The sequence below is a fragment of the Homalodisca vitripennis genome, chromosome 7, assembly GCF_021130785.1.
Source record: "Homalodisca vitripennis isolate AUS2020 chromosome 7, UT_GWSS_2.1, whole genome shotgun sequence".
NCBI lineage: Eukaryota > Metazoa > Arthropoda > Insecta > Hemiptera > Cicadellidae > Homalodisca > Homalodisca vitripennis.
In genome coordinates this window covers 59,756,845-59,777,790 of record NC_060213.1, presented here as the reverse complement: position 1 = coordinate 59,777,790, position 20,946 = coordinate 59,756,845, and the positions used below count along the sequence as shown (strand labels likewise).

The following is a 20,946-nucleotide window of genomic DNA, read 5'->3' as shown; positions in this document are numbered from 1 at the left end:
ACAAGATGTAATAAATACATTATTTATAACTGTCACAATAAAACCGTATGAATGTCCCCGAGAGGATCACAAGCGTAAACTTCCATTTCAGCGGGCAATTTTATTGCAAACGTCCGCGTGAAGGAAAAAACTCCGTACATTTGAAGCTCTAGCAGTCCTTATCACCATAATTTTAAGTTATTACAATATTACCACAGTTTATGTGTAGCTGCTCAAATATATTTATCGAATATAATCAAATATCATAACCTTCCTTGTAGTTTTAAAAATATAATTCAAGTAGCACAAATATATATACAGGGTGTCCCCCCCTTTCGATTTGAATTCAGGCACATACAAAAAATGAGTATGTTGCTAGAAAGGATGATGTCCAGACGGAATAAACATCGAAAACCAGCCCATTTATGAACCAATTTTCATACAAATGGTAACTTTGGATTTGTTACACAATTCGCAAAAACTTAGTATTCTAAACATTTTGGATAAAACGGTTGGTTCAAATTCAAATTCAAATTCAAATCTTTTTATTGCATAAGGTACACAGAAGTACATCGCAATCGTCAATATAGTATAAATCTAAACTTAAATATAAAAGTGTTATCAACAAAATCACATTAAATAGTAGTCAAAAGAAAGAAATAAGCACACAAAAACAATTATTTAAATTAAAAGTTTAAAGCCACTGTCAGAGAGGAATTCATTTACACTTTAAAATTCCTTTACTATTAAGTATCTCCTCAGGTTTCTTTTAAAAATTGTCAGTTCACAAACCTCCTTCAAATTTTGAGAGAGAGCATTATAAAAAATTACACCCTCTAGTCTCGTGCAGGGACAATCGATGTGAGGAAGTACGAAGCAAAATGCCGTGCCTCGTCGGGTAGGCATGAGTGCTTCCCACTGACGGAATCTGACACAGATGCTTCCTCACATACATGACAACTCTAAAAATGTAAAGGGATGTCATTGTTAGAATGTTGAGATTCCTAAATAAACCACGGCATGAATGAAGATTTGGGACCCTGCATATGATCCGTACAGCTCTCTTTTGGACCAAAAATGCATGTTCTGCAGGAGAGGCTCCACCCCAGACCTCAATCCCATACGCCAACAACGAAGCGAAACACCCGTGGTAAGCAGTCACCAACCCATCTCTGTCCATAAAAGTATTCAGAGTACGTAATGCAAAACACACTTGACTCAGTTTGCCACACAACCCAGATACATGAGTAGACCACTGCAATCTACTATCGATGGTTACACCCAGGAAACACGTAGATTTAGATGGTTCTAATGAAGTTTCATTTATGTTAATCAATAAATCATTGTTGCTTATTTTTTGTTAGAAACTGAATAAATGTGGTTTTCTTAGCATTCAACATTAGGTTATTTTTCGAGAGCCAACTGTCAATATTTACGAGGGAAGAAGATGTTCGTAGGTCCACATCACTATCCGAGCCACCGAGAAGAACCGTAGCATCATCCGCGTAGAGTACCAAATTTGCGTCCCCCCTGCACACATGAATATCGTTAATGTAGAGGATAAAAAGTAATGGGCCTAGAATGGAACCCTGCGGCACCCCATACTTGTTCTCAATCAAACCTGATTTCGAAAACCCAACTTGAACGAACTGCTGCCTGTGAGTCAAATACGATTGTAGCCATGAAAGAGCTACGCCTCTAACTCCATAACCTTCCAGCTTAGAACACAATATGCTATGGTCTACACGATCGAACGCCTTTGAAAGGTCGCAAAAGATTCCTAAGGCTGCCTGGCGTTTTTCTAGGTGGTCAATAATCTGGTCAACAAGAGAAATCACTGCGTCAGCTGTTGAATGATTCTGTCTAAATCCAAACTGATTTGGGACCAGTACATTGTGGCGCTGTAAAAAGGCAGTCAAACGAGAACAAACGAGTCTCTCCAGCACCTTAGATAAAGTAGGCAAGAGAGACACCGGTCTGTAGTTGTCCGCACATTCCCGATCACCTTTCTTAAAAACTGGCACAACTTTAGCTATTTTGAAACAATTTGGGAAAACACCATCTGCAATTGATTCATTGAACAGAATACACATTTGATTTAGAAAACAACCGTAACATTGCTTCAACAACCAAGCGGACATTTCATCAACCCCCGAAGACTTTTTGGTTTTCATTGATATGATGCTTTTTTCTATCTCATCCGGTGTGATTGGCGTAATAAAGAAAGATTGAGGGATTACTCTTCCACGTGAACATGCTCCACTATCCAAACGCAAGCCATCAATGGTTGCACACCACAGAAGACTGAATTAAACATGCTAGCAACTTCCCCAGGTGAATCAACCACAACTCCTCCATTAAACAAAGCAATATTTTCATGCGGTTTCGTGTCTCTAGTTTCACGTTTGATAATTTCCCAAACTGTCTTTTGTTTGTTGTCGCTATTGAAAATTGCTCTAGATGTTAGTAAACGTTTACGGCAGTTTACAAGATTCCTCAGAATAGTACGACGCCGATTGAGCAGGCGTTTCAAATCCGGATCACCAAAATCCCTAACCAAAATTGATAGATCTCTGTTTTTGGACGCCATCTCCTTAATTTTGTAATCAAACTCAAAAGTTGCATTGTATTTTTGTTTAGGCCTCGACTCTTTAAACGGGAAGGAGACTGAAAAAGCTTTATTAATTAAATTTATGAATGCTTCAAACTTTGAATTCACATCCTTTAATGTTGATAAAATGGACCAATCCGTTGAAGCCAGTATGGACTTGAAATTTTGAATCTGGTTTTTGGAGAACACTCGTTTTAAAATAGAGACCCTTTCTACCCTCAGACACTTGGTGAGATAAATAATTTGAGAATGATGATCGGACAACCCATTAAATGTCACCTCACATCGGATGTTACTTTGAACATCTGTAAAAACATTATCCAGAAGAGATGCACCGGTTGCAGTTAATCTTGTTGGTTGATTTAAAATTTCCCTCATGTTAAAGGAGAAAAATACTTGTCGTAATAATGTAACATGAGAATCGTTACTTGCTAAAAAGTTCAAGTTAAAGTCCCCACATATTATAGTTCGTTGATTTCGCCTTAATAGGCCAGTCAACAGCTGCTCCATTTTAAGCAAAAAATCGTTTTTGTTTTTACAGGGTGGACGATAGACACAAACCAAATTAATTAGGCCCCTACTGAAGTGTCTAAGAAAGACTGATCACCAACTTTAAACTCTAATTTTACAATTGCGCATTCAAAGCAATCTTCATTTGAAAATTCAATTTCCAGCTCGGCTAGCCGTGTTACAGAGAAATCAAATATTGACTCTTGTGTCTAAAGATGGCCACCCCACCGCCAGCGGAATTTTTCCGACAGAAAGATGTTACACATGAATACTGTGGGATTACCACCGACTCCCCATCGCCCAACCAGTGTTCTGTGAGGCTTCTCAAGTTATTTAAGTTTTAATATTTTAAATGGCCGCCATTTTGAAAATACACATAAGATTCAACTTATGTTCATGTTTTTATAATATTTATGCCAAGTTTCAACAAAATCGGTAAACCCGTATTGAAAAGTTGGAAACATACAAAGCGATTAAATTAAATTATATATATTATATATATATATATATATATATATATATATATAATTTAATTTAATCGCTTTGTATGTTTCCAACTTTCCTAAATCACTTCACAATTGCCACAACTATCTCGAGTGCTCATTCCTCATGTTTGCTGTAAGTACTAACATAAAATAATAAGCTAATTAGTTAATTATCATATAACTTGATAATAATAATATTATTAAAACGAGATTAATGCTGCTGCATTATTTATTATGTATGTTTTCAAATCTTACATTTCACGTACAATGTTAAAATTCGATTTTGGATTTATGGAAAAAGTTATAATTATAATTATCAAGGAATGCAGTCAACATTTTAAAACTATACTTAAGATGCTTTTTTATTAAGCAATTAAAGAAAGAGGATGTTACACAATTCGACCTGTTTCTATGTATTTTTGTATGTATGTCTACCGATATTTCCCAAAATGTTGAACCGATTTTGATGAATTATTAATTTTTGACAGAGAGCTTTTCCAGATTTGCTCCATTTTAATTTTTCTAAGGACTGGACCGGTATATGAACAGTACATATACTGTTTTGAATTACTCCTATAGTACATTTAACTAATTTTTATTAAAATTATCAATTGTGTGAAGTATCATCTGGGGAGATTGTTCCAGTGGCGTAACTACCACCTGGCTTGGGGGGGAGGGATTAAATCTGATTGAAAGCCCACCCACCAGGTGGTGTGGAATAAATTTAAATTTTAATAAACCAGATAGGCCTAATCCAAAATCCAATATTTAGCTGATGTATTTCAAAAAACTAAACAATTAGATTACTGTTATTTATTTTTACAACTCCATTATTCCCTCTCCTTCAGGTAATTAGCCTACGCTTCTGGGTTGTTCCATATCTAGTATTGGCAAATGGGAATGGCTGAGAAATGGCTGTTATTTTAAAATCTCCAAAACATAAAAATATAGCAAGTAAATGACAAATCAAAAATCTAAAATTTAGCTCAGTCTTTATAACGCGCAGAAAGCTGTTGTTAGACTAATTGGCTCGATTAACATCAAAGTCACCGATTAAACCGCAGACAGTTTCCTGCCGTAGTGAGCTTGAGGAAGAACGAGAAGCCAACGACTTGTCATTATCGTTACATTAACACTTTGCTGTACTCTGGGCTACTGTGCAACAGTCCACATTGTGTTCGGCAGCTCGTCGACAAACCCTAGCTAGGTAACGACAGTACATATAACTTATATAGTTTAATAATTCAATGCACAAAAGTAGCGAATTTCCAATAAGTTTAGTCAGGTAATTACTCAATAATATTACTATCTTTTTTGTATTTGTTTCTGTTCTGGTAAGTAGTAAATAATCAAATAAATTCACTGTGTGGACACAAAAAGTATACAATAATATTGTTTTGATAATTTTTGTTTTTTTTTTTAAATCACAGAATGTATTTCTAACATTTCTGTGTGTCGAGAACGTAGCCAGGGGGTCCAAGGGGTCCGGACACTCAAACATTTTTTCAATAACTTTATATTAAACGATTATTATTATTTAAATAATTCAGTATTACTGACATGTGCTGCTGAAAGATTGTTCTCAACAAAGAAACGGGCTAAGAACTTTTTAAAGAACAAAATGAGGCTTTTTTCTCTGTCCACTACGGGAAAATATAAGTTGTCTGGACCCCCCAAATTTGTTTCCTGGCTATGTTCTTGCTGTATGTTATCTAAAAATCCAAAGTTTGACGAAGTTCTATAGCTGTGTTCATTACAATAAGTATCCACCATGATATTTTTTTGTGGCTGTTGTTGTTTTAAATAATACTTGGACTAATATCGAATTCCTTTATTCCAACGATTATGTAACTATTATGAATTAAACTATGAGTTTCAGCCCAAAAATGATGACGAAACGCATTCCATACAACAAAATAACTATAGAAAACAAAATAAACTTAATGTTTTATTATTTATAAACCTTGTTATATGTAAATCCATTTCGAGTATGAATAGTTTCTGTAAAATGATGCGCACTTTAGCCAACGCCAATTTACACGCTTTTAACTGTAGTAATAACGAAGGTTTAAGGGTGAAAGTTCTATATTATTTATATGTAGGTAGCTTGTGACAGCATAATTCATTTTGGCGTTTATGAAACTGCGGTGAGACAAGGAATCCAAACATCGCCCTCACACTATTAACTAGGACTACCCTACAGAGTGCGCTTTGTGTTAGCCTTAAAGATGGTCAGGCTGTCGGATAGCATTGTGAGGTGCCGTTTCAGCCTGTATTTATTTCTATGTGAACTAAAGGAATTTCTATAGAATTGAAGCCAATATTTGAAGAAGACCAGATACAAAATATATTTTTTCACCACCTTTTTTTCAAATCTTACATGTAGTTTCAGCCAGTATTTATTTATATGCGCACTAAAGGTTACTACAGAATTTAAGCTAATGTTTCAAGAAGTCCAGATAAAAAAACAAAGTTTTTCACCACCTTCTCTTCAAATCTTACAGAGCCCGTATTTATTGATTTCTATGTGCTAAAGATTCCTTCAGACATCAATACAAAGTAGACCAGATACAATAGTAATTAATTATTTCACCACCTCTTCAAATCTTGATGAGCTCTTGTTATATTTAATCATACTGCATATAAGTTCTGTTCATATCTATCTATTGGTAGCCAAGTAAAAAAAAAACTTTTACTTTAAATGGTTACTGAAAAACACCATTTAGCTCACACTCATTGTTTGTTAATAATTTAGAAATTCAGGAACGTAAGTAAGAAAGCCTAAGAGAAATGTGAGATGCTAGCATGTGACTAGCACATGTTTAGCTTTTGACCTAAGAATTGAAGTAGAAATCCCGAGAATCCTCTGTAGAGTTTTGATCCTATTATTAAAACTAGTGGGAGGGCTTATTTCAAATAGCGTAAAATTAATTAAATTGTTATGTAAATACATAGTGAAGGAATGTGATGTTGCTATTATTCCACCCTCAAAATTAACCCTTAAGTTTATATTTGTCATCTTGTACACTCTGAGAGCAGGCCCTTCAGAATCTTATTTTCTTTCATGGTAGGGACATATTTGGGGGTGAGGGTCAGGGACGTGCTACTGGGGCAGCCGTGGGGTTGCGGGCGGTGGTATTATACGTGCAGTGTGTGTGTGAGGTCAGGCAGTGTGTTGGAACGGTAGAATGTGTTATTGTTATTTTATATTTTACGTTGTTATATTTTTTTATTTATCTCTAATTAAAAATTATATTATTAAGTTCATGAATTATTTTATGCCAATTAAGCAATTTTGTTTACATTATATTATAAAGGTAAGTATGTTAAAAGTTTACATATATTGTTAATTTACTGTATACGATATAAGGCTTGACAGCCCTAACCCCGCTTCTTTAATAAAGGCATTTTTAATTTTATATTCGCTAGTGCATTGAAGATGCTACGCAACTTGCACTGATAGTAGGAGTTATTAATTTCAGACCGTTTGGTAACTATAGATCTACATACTTTATAATCATGTTCAAACAATAACCAATAACATTATTTGTTTTCTTTGGTTTTCTTTTTATTTCAGCAGTTTAGTATTACATACTATGAATTATTATCACTGAATGAATACAACGTTACGCAATATTACTTTTTATTGCGCAAGGCCTTTCGGAATCAATTATTCCATCATCAGGCACTTCAAAAAATGATGATGATGGAACCATTGATTCCGAAAGGCCTTGCGCAATAAAAAAGTGATATTGGAAAATGTATTCATTTACTAGTGATAATAATTCAAACTTCTTTCCAATACTCCAAGATTCTTCAATGCATTATATTCTCATCTCACTAATACTTACCTTGATTGCTCCTGCCAATGCTAACAGGATAGATGGCCACGGGGCGGTTGTTGCTTGTGTTTTTGCTGATGATGGCTGTGGCTGCGTCCTCCAGGAGCAGGATCCATGTCCGTCGCCACCCCCGCTACCTGGTCTGGGCACCCGGCCTTGGTAACAAGTTGCAGGTCAGCAAAAATCGTGCAAACGGGTTGAATGGATAATTGTGTAAGAGGAAGACATGTATTTATTTCAATGTACATCCCGTCTGACTCATTTTAACAGACAAGAACCTTAAGGAACGTCTTTGCATTTAGTAACTCAGTAAAATAAGGCAAAATAAGTATGCAACCTTGGAATGAAAGATAATAAGTTAAAAATTTGCATACGTCTTTATTTTGATGGTATAAAACTTACCTCAAAAGTCTCATGTAATCACGTGTACGCGTCTTTAGATATTTAAGGTCAAAGTTCATGAAAATCTGTTTTTTGCAAATATCTCGCTTCCCTTACGCTAAATGACTTTGAAGGTGGTTAGAGAAATTGTAGAACGGTGAATTCTCTTCAACTTTTGTCTGAAGTAATTTTATGTACGTTCGACCCTTTTTGAGATAAAGCGCAAAGAATAGGGGACCGCTTACCTGTATATACGATAATGCGAGGTCAGCCAGTAGAATACAATAAATAAATTAGTTATATTGTTAATTATTCATTTACTATTATTATTATTACTTAATACTATTATTATTGTTATTATTATTATCATTATTATTAAATATTTATTATTATTTATTATTTAATATACCGAGACGAAACCACTACAACATATATCATCAATGGTGGTTTTCTCTTGCATCGCGTTGTATGGAATAAAAATGATACTATCTCTGATATTTTGAATAAATATGTCAAATATTTACAAACACATTATGGGTCAAGTATCGTTGTTGTATTTGATGGTTACTCAGACATTAAGAACATTAAAGCAATGGAACAATTAAGAAGAACTGCTGGTGTGTCACAATCTTACGAACTCGCTCTGATGAAACAATGGAGGTGCCAATCAGCCAAGAAAATTTTTATCGAATTCATCTAATAAAAAAATATTTATAGACATGCTTATCAACAAATTAAAAACTGTTAATATCACTACAAAACAAGCCAGAGATGATGCTGATGTTCTCACTGTAGAAACTGCTATTGCAGAGTCTGAACTTAAAAAAAACCTTCTGTCTTTGTAGGCAAAGATATTGATTTACTAGTTATCTTGATAGGACGTGCTCAATCACATCAACAAGAAATCTTTTTCAAAAAAAATGGGTAAGGGTAATGTGGAGACAAAACTGTATTCATCGAAAAGTGTTGATTAATACCCTCATTCTAAGAAACACATATTATTTTTACACGCATTTAGTGGATTTGATACGACTTCTGGGCTTTATAAAAAAGGTAAAATATCGTTTATTAAAATGTTTACAAAAACATCACGATTTAAATCAATCAGCTGAACTATTTAAACAAAAAAAACTGCTCTGTACAAGAATTATTTGAAAATGGAGTACGTATTTTCTTAGCAACGTATAATGCCCCGAAATCAGAAGACGATATAGACTCTTTTCGATACACCCAGTTCATCAAATCAGCTCAACAAACCAGTGCAGTTATCAAGTCTATTATTAGACCCAAATTAGGTTGGGAAATGATTTAGAACCTCAGGAATTCGGCTGGGTACTGCAAAATGAACTCCTGGGACCAATAACAACATTATTACCACCAGCACCAGAAGAACTGCTGAACAATATTTTGCAATTGCAAGAAAGGTTGTGCTTCTAATTGCGGATGCAGGAAATCAGGATTGCGATGCACTTTAATTTGTGGGCAGTGTAATGGACAATCATGCCTCAACGCTTCATCAACTTCAGATGGTTTCAATGAAGAAAGTGAATATGCACCTGATATTCTTGAATCTTTCTATTCTGATAATTTAGTAAACTAGAATGATTTAATAATGAATCCGATATTGAACAGCCAGAGGAAGAAGAAGAAGAAGAAGGAGAGGAGGAGGAGGAGAAGAAGAAGACGATGAACAAGAAGAAAATTAAAACAAAAATATTAATCACTAATAATGAAAACAAATATTTTATATTTGTAATTTTAATACATTGATTATTGGATCATTAAATAAATATATAATTAAACTTCATTTGAAATATTTCTTTTAATATTGTATGTTTGGTAAAAATAAAATTATTATTATTTAAAGAATATATAATTTATAATTAATATCTATAAATATGGTATATTAAATAATAAATAATAATAAAAATTTAATTATAATGATAATAATGCTAACAATAATAATAGTATTAAGTAATAATAATAACATTAAGTGAATAATTAACAATATAACTAATTTATTTATTGTATTCTACTGGCTGACCTCGCATTATCGTATATGAAGGTAAGCGGTCCCCTACTCTTTGCGCTGTATCTCAAAAAGGGTTGAACGTACATAAAATTACTTCAGAAAAAAGTTGAAGAGAATTCCCCGTTCTACAATTTCTCTAACCACCTTCAAAGTCATTTAGCGTAAGGTAAACGAGATATTTGCAAAAAACTGATTTTCATGAACTTTGACCTTAAATATCTAAAGACGCGTACACGTGATTATATGAGACTTTTGAGGTAAGTTTTATACCTTCAAAATGAAGACGTATGCAAATTTTTAGCTTATTATCTTTCATTCCGAGGTTGCATCCTTATTTTACCGGACTATGGTACTAAAATGACATTTACGCTGGTTTTGGATTGAAAGGATTATCTTTGGGTGTAAGTATGTTTGAGATCCCATGTTACATCCACCGTCAAGAGGTATACTACCTCAGTCATGTCACCTTGGAAGAATCTTTAACTCTGCTCCAGTCTCTTCCAGTCAAAGAGTCTTCCAGCGGTACTCTCTCACGTTAGGCTTGCAAAACCTTTAAACCCTCTCTACCTCAGTCATGTCACCTTGGAAGAATTTTAGCTCTTTTACACTCTCTCCCAGTCAAAGAGTCTTCCAGCGGTACTCTTTCACGTTAGGCTTGCAAAACCTTCAAAACCTTCTCTAACCTCAGTCATGTCACCTTGGAAGAATCTTAGCTCTTTTACACTCTCTCGCAGTCAAAGAGTCTTCCAGCGGTACTCTTTCACGTTAGGCTTGCAAAACCTTTAAACCTTCTCTAACCTCAGTCATGTCACCTTGTAAGAATCTTAGCTCTTTTCCACTCTCTTCCAGTGAAAGAGTCTTCCAGCGGTTCTTCCAGCGGTACTCTCTCACGTTAAGCTTGCAAAACCTTTAAACTCTCTCTAACAGGCATCCTTCATTCACCATTTAATACACCAATCGATCGTCCATTTTACCCCAATACTCCATATTTGCGGTTGGTGAGGTGCAGCTCCGTGATACCTTTTGCTCAGACGAAGTGACGCATCCGTTTTTGTTGTACCCAGTGTAGAAAGTTCCATCAGGTATAAACCAGCCAGAAGTGAACTCTCTTCGCACCCTTCTGGTCATGCTTTGTACATGGGAATCATCCAGAATTTTACCATTTTAGGTCAAAAACTATTTGGAATGTTCATGTTCATTATGGTAGTAGCATTCTCAAACTGTACCGACTTCTTCTACTATCCTATTTGTTAAGTTCCCTGATCTAGTTTTTGGAGAGTAGATGGTGCAAGGTTATATGTAACTTTTGCGGTGTTCTTATATAATGAATTTGTCAGAATTTTTTTCTTTCCTGAACATTACTGTCATTGACACTATCCAAATTACAAGTATATGAAAGTTGTGTTTGATATACCAATCTCAAGCAAGGACTTTTTCATATTTTTTCACTAATTAATATATCACATACAATTATAAAATTTTCGATGGTACAGTAGGTAATCCAGCACAATGACAGATGTTAAGAAGTAGAAACCACAGTAAATACTGTGTACTGATAAACAATTATGTTAATGAAATTAAATGTTATATAGTGTTATATTCTATACATTTCGTTATAGCAGTGGAAGAATATAAAATCAAATGTCAATGAATCAGAAGCCTTTCTGACTAGTGGTAACTTGGCATAGACTATAGGTATTTTGAAGATCATGAAGTATAGTATAAGTATAACCCTTGGCCGGTTTTATGAACAAGTATCTAGCTACTACTGCATTCAAAAAACTAATTTTTGAGTGTCATTGAGAAGTAAAAGGGTACAAATAATTACCAACCTACTTCCGTATACAGACGGATAGAGAATTTAATGTTATCCTTGTTTTGGCACCTCAATAGGTGCCAACAAACAAAACAATAGGTTATTGATATTACAGAACAACTTTTTGCAAAAAGAACTATGTGACAACTTAAATATCATGTAAACATTTCTTTTGGAAAGTTATTACAATATTTAGATGACCCAAACCCTTGAAGTACTTAAGTTGTTTAAGTTGTTGATGAAGTACTTAAAGTAAAAGTATTAAAACTAAAACTTATGTGAAATTACTGCGCGTTTCTATATGCATACGTTTTTCAAAAAACACAGAAATTATTTTCAAGTATCATAGTAAAGGAACCCGCACCGATGATAGCTGTTGTAATCCCTTTCTAAAATCCGCGCTTATCAGTGATGCCAGTTTTATGTGTATGAAAAATTACTGATCCGCCTCAACATATGGTCAGCAGCAATATGGCAACACTGCCACAAATGCCATCAGACTGTTTTGTTACGGGCTGCTCTATGTACTCACGTTTCAATGTTTATTAATATCAGTTCACTGACTTCAGTATCTTTTATTTAGATTATCTGTGGATTTGGCGTCCCCATAGATGCCCCCCGGACAAGTCTTACTTACGGTCTCATTTTGAAGACCAACTACATTTTGCCCAACAACGCCACCCACTTCGTCGATCCGTACGTGGCCTTTGCACGTCGCGGGGTCGGCGCTTCTAGGTGGCATCTGTACAAGGTTGCCGAGTCTCTTCTGTCCAGGTATAGCATGTATATTTGATACAACAAATAATGTAAAATAATAATTTAAAATTCAAAATAATGTATGTCATAATCTGATATAAGTCACAGATGATCTGTTTGCTCAGATTGGGTCTTGGAGGACGCAGTTGTTTGTTGCGATCCGTATGCGAGGCGGCGGAGACTCCCCTTGAACACAACGGCATCTTGGGAGAACTACTTCACGTCTTGCTCACGTCAGTATTCTTGGTAACAATGTGCCGGATCATAAGATAAGATATTTATTGACCATTAAGAAATGACCAAAATTACAATAGGTCTCGTCATCAATTATAGAAATACTAATCCTACAAACAGAAGTGGTACTCAGTTCATAAAATCCAAACAAAAGGAGACAACAAAAATGACATTGTATTGGCCCCTGGTAGATCCTCATTGTTCAAGTAATATTCTAAAATGTTAAACTACAATATAAAATAACAAACAAATTCAAATAACAATAACCAATAAGACAATATATACAATTTTGAAAGTCATAACAATGTAAATTCACAAGAATATTAACAAGGATATGCATTATTGAATGATAATCTTTTTAGTTTTTTTTCAGCATTTAAAAACAGACTATTGACAGTAAGCCAGCTTTGTAAAAACTACCTCAGAGAGATATGTTCAAGAGAATGAATGTTTATTGTGAGAAGAGACCAAAAGAGATATCATCTGTATACACAGTGGAAAAACAATCAACATTACAAGAAACATCATTAATTAAAATTAAGAAGAGCACTGGTCCCAAAATTGAGCCTTGTGGAACACCTTAGTTAACATCTAATATCATAGATCTCTTACCATTTACCTCAACCAACTGTGTTTCTATTACTAAGATATGACACAAAAATGTAAGTTCACAATCTTTTAGACCATAATAATGCAATTTCTTAATAAGAATATCATGTGCAACACAGTCAAATGCCTTGTTCAGATCACACAATGTGACCTGAGCGATGCGCTTCTCCTCCACAGCTAAGTACAATTGTGTCACAAGATTATCCACTGCCATTATTGTGGAACGGCCCTCTCTGTAGCCAAATTGATTATCATTAAACAAATTAAATTCTTCAAAATAAGTACATAACTGTATCTTTATAATTTTTTCTAAAACATTAGCCATAATAGGAATACAAGAGAGGATCAATAATTGTAAGATCAATGTATCGACTCAATGCGAATAATACAATATAAATAACGGTTAAAATCATAAACGTCTCAATTTCAAAGTATTTTGAACTAAATCAAGGAAATGGAATTTACTAGTTTTGTATACACTTTTGATAGTAACTTCTTTTTTTAAATCTTGTGTAATGTTTACAGCCCGACGTCTACTCAGGATGAGCCAATAGACGCTACAGCCAGAGAGTACTACACAGCTGAGAGACAGGGGAGGGAACTACAACATAACCTCAACTCTAGCTCTACGTCTGGCTCAGACTGTACCAGCCTGTATCCGGACTGTGAGACCGGCCTGCTGGACCTTGTGACCACACTGGTTTCTGACTCTGTCCGTTCTCTGTTCTTGAAATAAATGTTTGTCTGTCAAGACTGTTTATTGTTTTTCTCACATGGCGTATGTAGCGACCGGGTGTATTTGGGGATGTGATTCTTTTTCTTTCTAAAGCCAAACGGCCATTGGAAGGTGCAATTAGATTTAATATTCTTGTGAACATAAAAGACTGAACTGGAAGTGGAATGGGTATAAATGTGCATAGCTTCGATTTTAATTTATTATAGTTTATTTTACGTATGTTGGTTTGAAAGCTCATAAAAATCTGCAATTCACAGAATTAGTACAAATAACATAATGGTAAACAATATTTATAAATGATGTATAATAAAAAATTTTAAATGAACCTTTTCAAATGAAGGGAAATGTAATATTTGCAACAGAATTCACTTAGCTGAGGAAAATGTAATCAATTATGTTCTGTAGTCAATGTTAATGTTCTGTGTTAATGTTTTCAAACTTTTAGGGTAACTGATATTGCTATGTATTTATTTTAGGTAGAAGAGTCTTGATCGATTATTATAAATATTTGTAATAAAGTTCATACAAACTCTTCCCCTTCTTAGAACTAATTGACTAGGGCATGGTAACAACAGGTCATTGCTCTTCTAACTGGTTGCACGTAGGTGTCAAAGTAGCTGTGCTGTCCAGTCATTGCTTATGTGTTTGTCACAGAGTTCTGCTTCAGAATGACTGTAAGGTAAGATTACACGAATTACTTAAATACTACATAGATGTTTGGTTTTCATACCAACCACATAGCTACATAGAAAATTTCATAGTTAACCCTTATGTTTTGGTAATACTACAAAAAATTGTTCAGAAAGTCAGTTATATATGTTAATGTTAAATTACATTTATTAAGAACATTATTCGAAAAAGACTTTATCAATGACTAGCGGGTATCCACGTTTTATATATATATATATATATATATATATATATATATATAACGTGGATACCCGCTTATATACTATATATATATATATATATATATATATATATATTAGCCTAAATTTTTATATTAAACACATACATTAAATATATTAAGAACACTATTCGAAAAAGACTATCAATGACTAGCAGGTACCCACGTTATATATATGTTAATACTGAATCGTGTATTATCCACGTCTGTTAAATATAGGTACTCAGAAAAATATTCGATAAATATATTATCAATAGCCAGCAAGTACCTACGGTGTATATGTTAAAGTTGAATTTTATATTAAAAAATCTGTTAAGAAAATTATTGGATAAAGATAAAGATTAAGATATGTTGGATAAACAGATAATAGGCATATCAGTAAAGTTTATGGGCCTTGGAAGTTGGAGAGTGAAATAGAATTCATACGTAGCAATGAAATAGGCTACACAAATCTATCTGCAACGTTCCATCCTGTTTGGATGAATTATTCAACCAATTCAGTAACACATGAACTATTCACTATACTAGGTTGGCTAGTAATCGTAGTGAAAGGAATTATGATGCAATACAGTGTCCTATGATAATTTTGAAACAGGTTCAAACGTTACAAAACATCGCTACTGGCTTTTATTTCAGGTTTTGTGCGTGAAGAAGCATTTCGGATTCGAATCAATTATATTTCACAAACACTATATTAGAGCTTGCCTTGTTGCAACCATGAAAAATACATATTTGGTTATAGACTACATATAAGCCTACTTTGGTCAAAAACTACTGTATACCCTTGTAATCTTTTCCCGGTCTAAATTATTCCCGGTGCTTAAATAGCATTTCAATTGTTACTTAAACCAAGAAAATATATACATACATAGATTTGAAAAGTTTTTTTTTGGTTAGAAAGCGTCTACGCCACTATAATCTAGTTTTGGTCTACTGTATTTCCGGATCCGGTTGTCGTTTGAGAGCATAATTATAAATGTGTGTCAAACTTTACCTAATTAGAACAGCTATAAGTTGAAAAACAAAATATAGCTCTTCTAGGGATTTAAAACCTATTTCAGCTCCTATGGCTTTTCGGTCTTGATGAAAAATCTAAACTTTGTTAAAAGAATAAACCACGTGTATTGGTTTGAATGTTCATCGAGAAATTGAAAACAAAAATATAGTTTTCCTAGGGGGTTGCGACCATATTAAAAGTATCATGAGTGGTTAATATTTATCAAAATGCTTTAGTATTTGCTAAAGATCCAAAATTCATGAGGCATGCTAAATTTAAAAGTAATCCATCACTGTAGAGTTATTGTGAGGCTCAGCCCTTTCGTCAAACTGAGGTAGGCAACATGCACAACATCAATTTAGTTTTTAATAATTATCATAAGTACGATAATTATTAAAAGTACGGGCTGAATTTTCCAGAATCCTTCCTAAGTATGCATATAAAGCCTATAAAGAATATTTGTGATGCTTCATGTCAGCCAGTCTATGGTATACATGTTCAACCTTTATTTAACATTTCAGATTGGTTGAAATAAATTACCAAGTGGCCGTTGAAGATCTTGAATGAACATGTAACTGGCAAAACCTAATGGCTACATTAACATCATATAAGCTTATAGTCAAAGTCTTGGAGTAGAGACCCGATTCAGGGCCTAGTAACTAGGCCCTGGACCCGATTTGCATTATAAAAGCAAAAACGCATATTTTTCTATAAATCCATAGAAGGTTTTTTAATAAAAAAGAAATAGATCTCCAACCGGGTTAGTTTCGTGGAGGTCAAAATAGGGTGGTATCGAAAGGGCTAAAAATATGAAACGTTAAGTTTTTCTCAGATCATATTTTTCTTAGCTTAGACATATAAATAACAGTTACACCACAATCATAAAACTAGATAAAGTTACCGCTTTCAGGCATATTAGCTGCTGACATTGATTCTTTACATGTCTTACAGTTAGTTTTGAATGTGTTGTCTATAAAAAAAAATATTGTTTATATTTTAAACCCTTTTGATACCCTTCTACTTCGACCTCAACCAAAACTAGCGTGACTGATCGAATCAATATTTTGCCTAGGTGAGATTCCTCTACCGAGTTTCGAGAACTGTTGTGTGCTTTGTATAATGCAAGCTGGTGTTCAAAGAAGATATTTAATAAAGCGTCAATATGATTGTATAGCGAAGAGACAATCCAACAAAAAATCCCAAAAAAAAGCTTCAGCTTGAGGGGATTTCAACAGTACCCATACTGATTTGTGTTAAGACATTTAGACTAACTTAAATCTACGGACTATAAAACATCACAATAAACTAGATATATTCAATTATCATTTAAAGCATTTTCTAATTGGATCAAGTTTACGGCAAGGACGTAACCAGCAAGGGGTCCAAATTTCGAAAAAGCGAGGGTTCCGGACTCCCCCCAAATGTTCATTGCTGAAAGATCTTTCCCAATAAAGAAACGGGTCACGAACTTTTTAAGGATCAAAATGAGGCCTTACTCTCTGTCCACTACGGGAAAATATCAGTTGTCTGGACCTTCCCCCAATTTTTTCCTGGCTACGTTCTTGGTTTACGATATCGTTTCCAGTGACTAAATTATGTAATAGTTCAGTTACAATGGAGCTTGTCTCTATTACAGGTGGCTCATACTGGCCGTGGTACTAGCTGCAGCGTTACATGTGGGATTTTGCATTGTGTTCACCAGTGGGGGAACTTTTAAGGTGAGTTTCTAATTTTTGTATAGAAATAAATGCATACTTTTTACACTATCAATAATCTTAGCTATTGGTTACTACAACCTTAATTTTCTTACTGCCTCTTTGCATTCTTTTTGAAAAGTCACTCTCATAGTAAGGGTTATATTATTATTTAATGATATATTAAGACATGAATAATTTATCAAATTGCTTGAGAAATAAAAGATTTTTGGTAATAATCAATCCTACCCTTTAAGAAGTTATAGCTCCCAAAACCTGTACAGTAATTCTGTGTTTACTTCCACTCTCAATCCTGTAAAATGTACTGTGCTTGTACAGTACTGAGAGTTTTCAGCATCATCTTTTCCATATCCGAGTCTGTTCTTGTATTTAGAGAGCAGTGGAGCAATTTTGGAACGGTAATATTTCACACGAATCTATCTCTCTCACTATCTCATATTGTATTTGTCGCTTATTTTATAAACAATCCCTAATTTGCGTTGGATAAAACGACTTAGACCACAGTCACAGATTTACAGATATCCTTAATGAAGTTAACTTAAATAAATTCAGTCAATACACGCTGAGAAAATATTAAAGGAAACAATTGTAAACTCCAATATAATTTACCGTAGCTTCAGTTGTGGATTGGTACAAATTAAACCCAGCCAACGAAGGCTGAAATTGGCCATAAATACCACGAACTATGGGAGTTTCAAGAAGTGTAATAATCGCATTTTTAGTATTCCTATTTTATACAGAAAAAAAAAACTACGAAAGAGCTTATACCTTTTTTCTAGTATCAGTGGATTCCTTAATAGTCTGCAAATTTATGTTCAAAGAAGAGTGGAAGAAAGCATAAGGGTGAGAACCGGGGACTTTTGGGAAATCACTCATCTTATCATACACATATCAACCGATTAAAAATCAGCTCTTCGGAAGTTTTGACAAATATCTTTTGTTGACGGCCTTTGAGCCGTCTTTGAGCCGATAAAATGTATGTAAAATGTAGATAACAAGCCTTGTTGAGAAGCTTTTATCTACTCTTATAAGCTCCAATATAAGTCCTTAGTAGATATTCAAATGACTCACCTTAGTGTGGTAAAGTAAACGGTGGATCTTCAGATTCAGGATGTTTTTACCCAGAACACTTATGTATGTTTCAGCTGATTTGGGGCTACTCTATTCCAGTGGATGTTCCGGCGCCGATGGGTATCAACTATGTCCACAACTTCCAGTTCCAGTATCCTCTGATAGACAACTCCTCCCAAGTGTCATACGTGCAGCAGGGGGCGAGGCGTCAGCGGCGCTCCTTCACCCGCAAACAGCTCTACAGCGTCATAGAGCATCTGCTTGACGAGTTCGTGATCCTTTCCTTTCATTAGGTTTTGCATTACTTTTACTACATTAGTCTAAAAATTCTTCGTGTGGAATATTGGAATATGTATAGACATATAGTGTGTTACAGAGAGTATATGGGCATAAACACCGAAATTTTTAGTTATTGGATCTCTGTTTTTTTTCGGTTACTTATTGACTTATAAAATACGAAATATAATAATCAAATCCGTGGAATTAAGGCATTAATTAATAGTTCAGTGACAAAAAAAAATTTTTATTGAATCATAACTCTGAACTCATGTTCATCAAGTCCGAACCAAGCACAGTATGCACAGTGGCTTCATAGAGGAACTGTTCTGGAGTCAGTGTTGTATTTAGAGATTCTTTAGTCTGCTTATGTTACAGGAGTGGATTAGATCGGACCTGTTTACTGCGCTCGGTCTGTGAAAGCAGCGCTGCGCCGTTTGTGCACAGTGGCTTCATAGAGGAACTGTTCTGGAGTCAGTGTTGTATTTAGAGATTCTTTAGTCTGCTTATGTTACAGGAGTGGATTAGATCGGACCTGTTTACTGCGCTCGGTCTGTGAAAGCAGCGCTGCGCCGTTTGTGCACAGTGGCTTCATAGAGGAACTGTTCTGGAGTCAGTGTTGTATTTAGAGATTCTTTAGTCTGCTTATGTTACAGGAGTGGATTAGATCGGACCTGTTTACTGCGCTCGGTCTGTGAAAGCAGCGCTGCGCCGTTTGTGCACAGTGGCTTCATAGAGGAACTGTTCTGGAGTCAGTGTTGTATTTAGAGATTCTTTAGTCTGCTTATGTTACAGGAGTGGATTAGATCGGACCTGTTTACTGCGCTCGGTCTGTGAAAGCAGCGCTGCGCCGTTTGTGCACAGTGGCTTCATAGAGGAACTGTTCTGGAGTCAGTGTTGTATTTAGAGATTCTTTAGTCTGCTTGGTTACAGGAGTGGATTAGATCGGACCTGTTTACTGCGCTCGGTCTGTGAAAGCAGCGCTGCGCCGTTTGTGCACAGTGGCTTCATAGAGGAACTGTTCCGTAGTCAGTGTTGTATTTAGAGATTCTTTAGTCTGCTTATGTTACAGGAGTGGATTAGATCGGACCTGTTTACTGCGCTCGGTCTGTGAAAGCAGCGCTGCGCCGTTTGTGCACAGTGGCTTCATAGAGGAACTGTTCTGGAGTCAGTGTTGTATTTAGAGATTCTTTAGTCTGCTTATGTTACAGGAGTGGATTAGATCGGACCTGTTTACTGCGCTCGGTCTGTGAAAGCAGCGCTGCGCCGTTTGTGCACAGTGGCTTCATAGAGGAACTGTTCTGGAGTCAGTGTTGTATTTAGAGATTCTTTAGTCTGCTTATGTTACAGGAGTGGATTAGATCGGACCTGTTTACTGCGCTCGGTCTGTGAAAGCAGCGCTGCGCCGTTTGTGCACAGTGGCCTCATAGAGGAACTGTTCTGGAGTCAGTGTTGTATTTAGAGATTTATTAGTCTGCTTATGTTACAGGAGTGGATTAGATCGGACCTGTTTACTGCGCTCGGTCTGTGAAAGCAGCGCTGCGCCGTTTGTGCACAGTGGCTTCATAGAGGAACTGTTCTGGAGTCAGTGTTGTATTTAGAGATTCTTTAGTCTGCTTATGTTACAGGAGTGGATTAGATCGGACCTGTTTACTGCGCTCGGTCTGTGAAAGCAGCGCTGCGCCGTTTGTGCACAGTGGCTTCATAGGGGAACTGTTCTGGAGTCAGTGTTGTATTTAGAGATTCTTTAGTCTGCTTATGTTACAGGAGTGGATTAGATCGGACCTGTTTACTGCGCTCGGTCTGTGAAAGCAGCGCTGCGCCGTTTGTGCACAGTGGCTTCATAGAGGAACTGTTCTGGAGTCAGTGTTGTATTTAGAGATTCTTTAGTCTGCTTATGTTACAGGAGTGGATTAGATCGGACCTGTTTACTGCGCTCGGTCTGTGAAAGCAGCGCTGCGCCGTTTGTGCACAGTGGCTTCATAGAGG

The 20,946-nt window shown here is 35.4% G+C and overlaps 2 protein-coding genes across 2 annotated transcripts; both read left to right on the top strand.

Moving 5' to 3' along the window:
• Positions 1-10,247: 10,247 nt before the first annotated feature.
• Positions 10,248-14,006, top strand: LOC124366731. The gene is made up of 4 exons (XM_046823332.1): positions 10,248-10,283; positions 12,240-12,430; positions 12,538-12,645; positions 13,781-14,006. The coding sequence occupies exons 1-4, from the start codon at positions 10,248-10,250 to the stop codon at positions 13,989-13,991; spliced, it is 546 nt and encodes a 181-aa protein (XP_046679288.1). The 3' UTR covers positions 13,992-14,006.
• A 653-nt stretch (positions 14,007-14,659) lies between these two features.
• Positions 14,660-20,457, top strand: LOC124366730. Its single transcript, XM_046823331.1, has 5 exons — positions 14,660-14,670; positions 17,532-17,613; positions 18,756-18,949; positions 19,336-19,430; positions 20,447-20,457. The coding sequence occupies exons 1-5, from the start codon at positions 14,660-14,662 to the stop codon at positions 20,455-20,457; spliced, it is 393 nt and encodes a 130-aa protein (XP_046679287.1).
• The last annotated feature ends 489 nt before the right edge of the window (positions 20,458-20,946 follow it).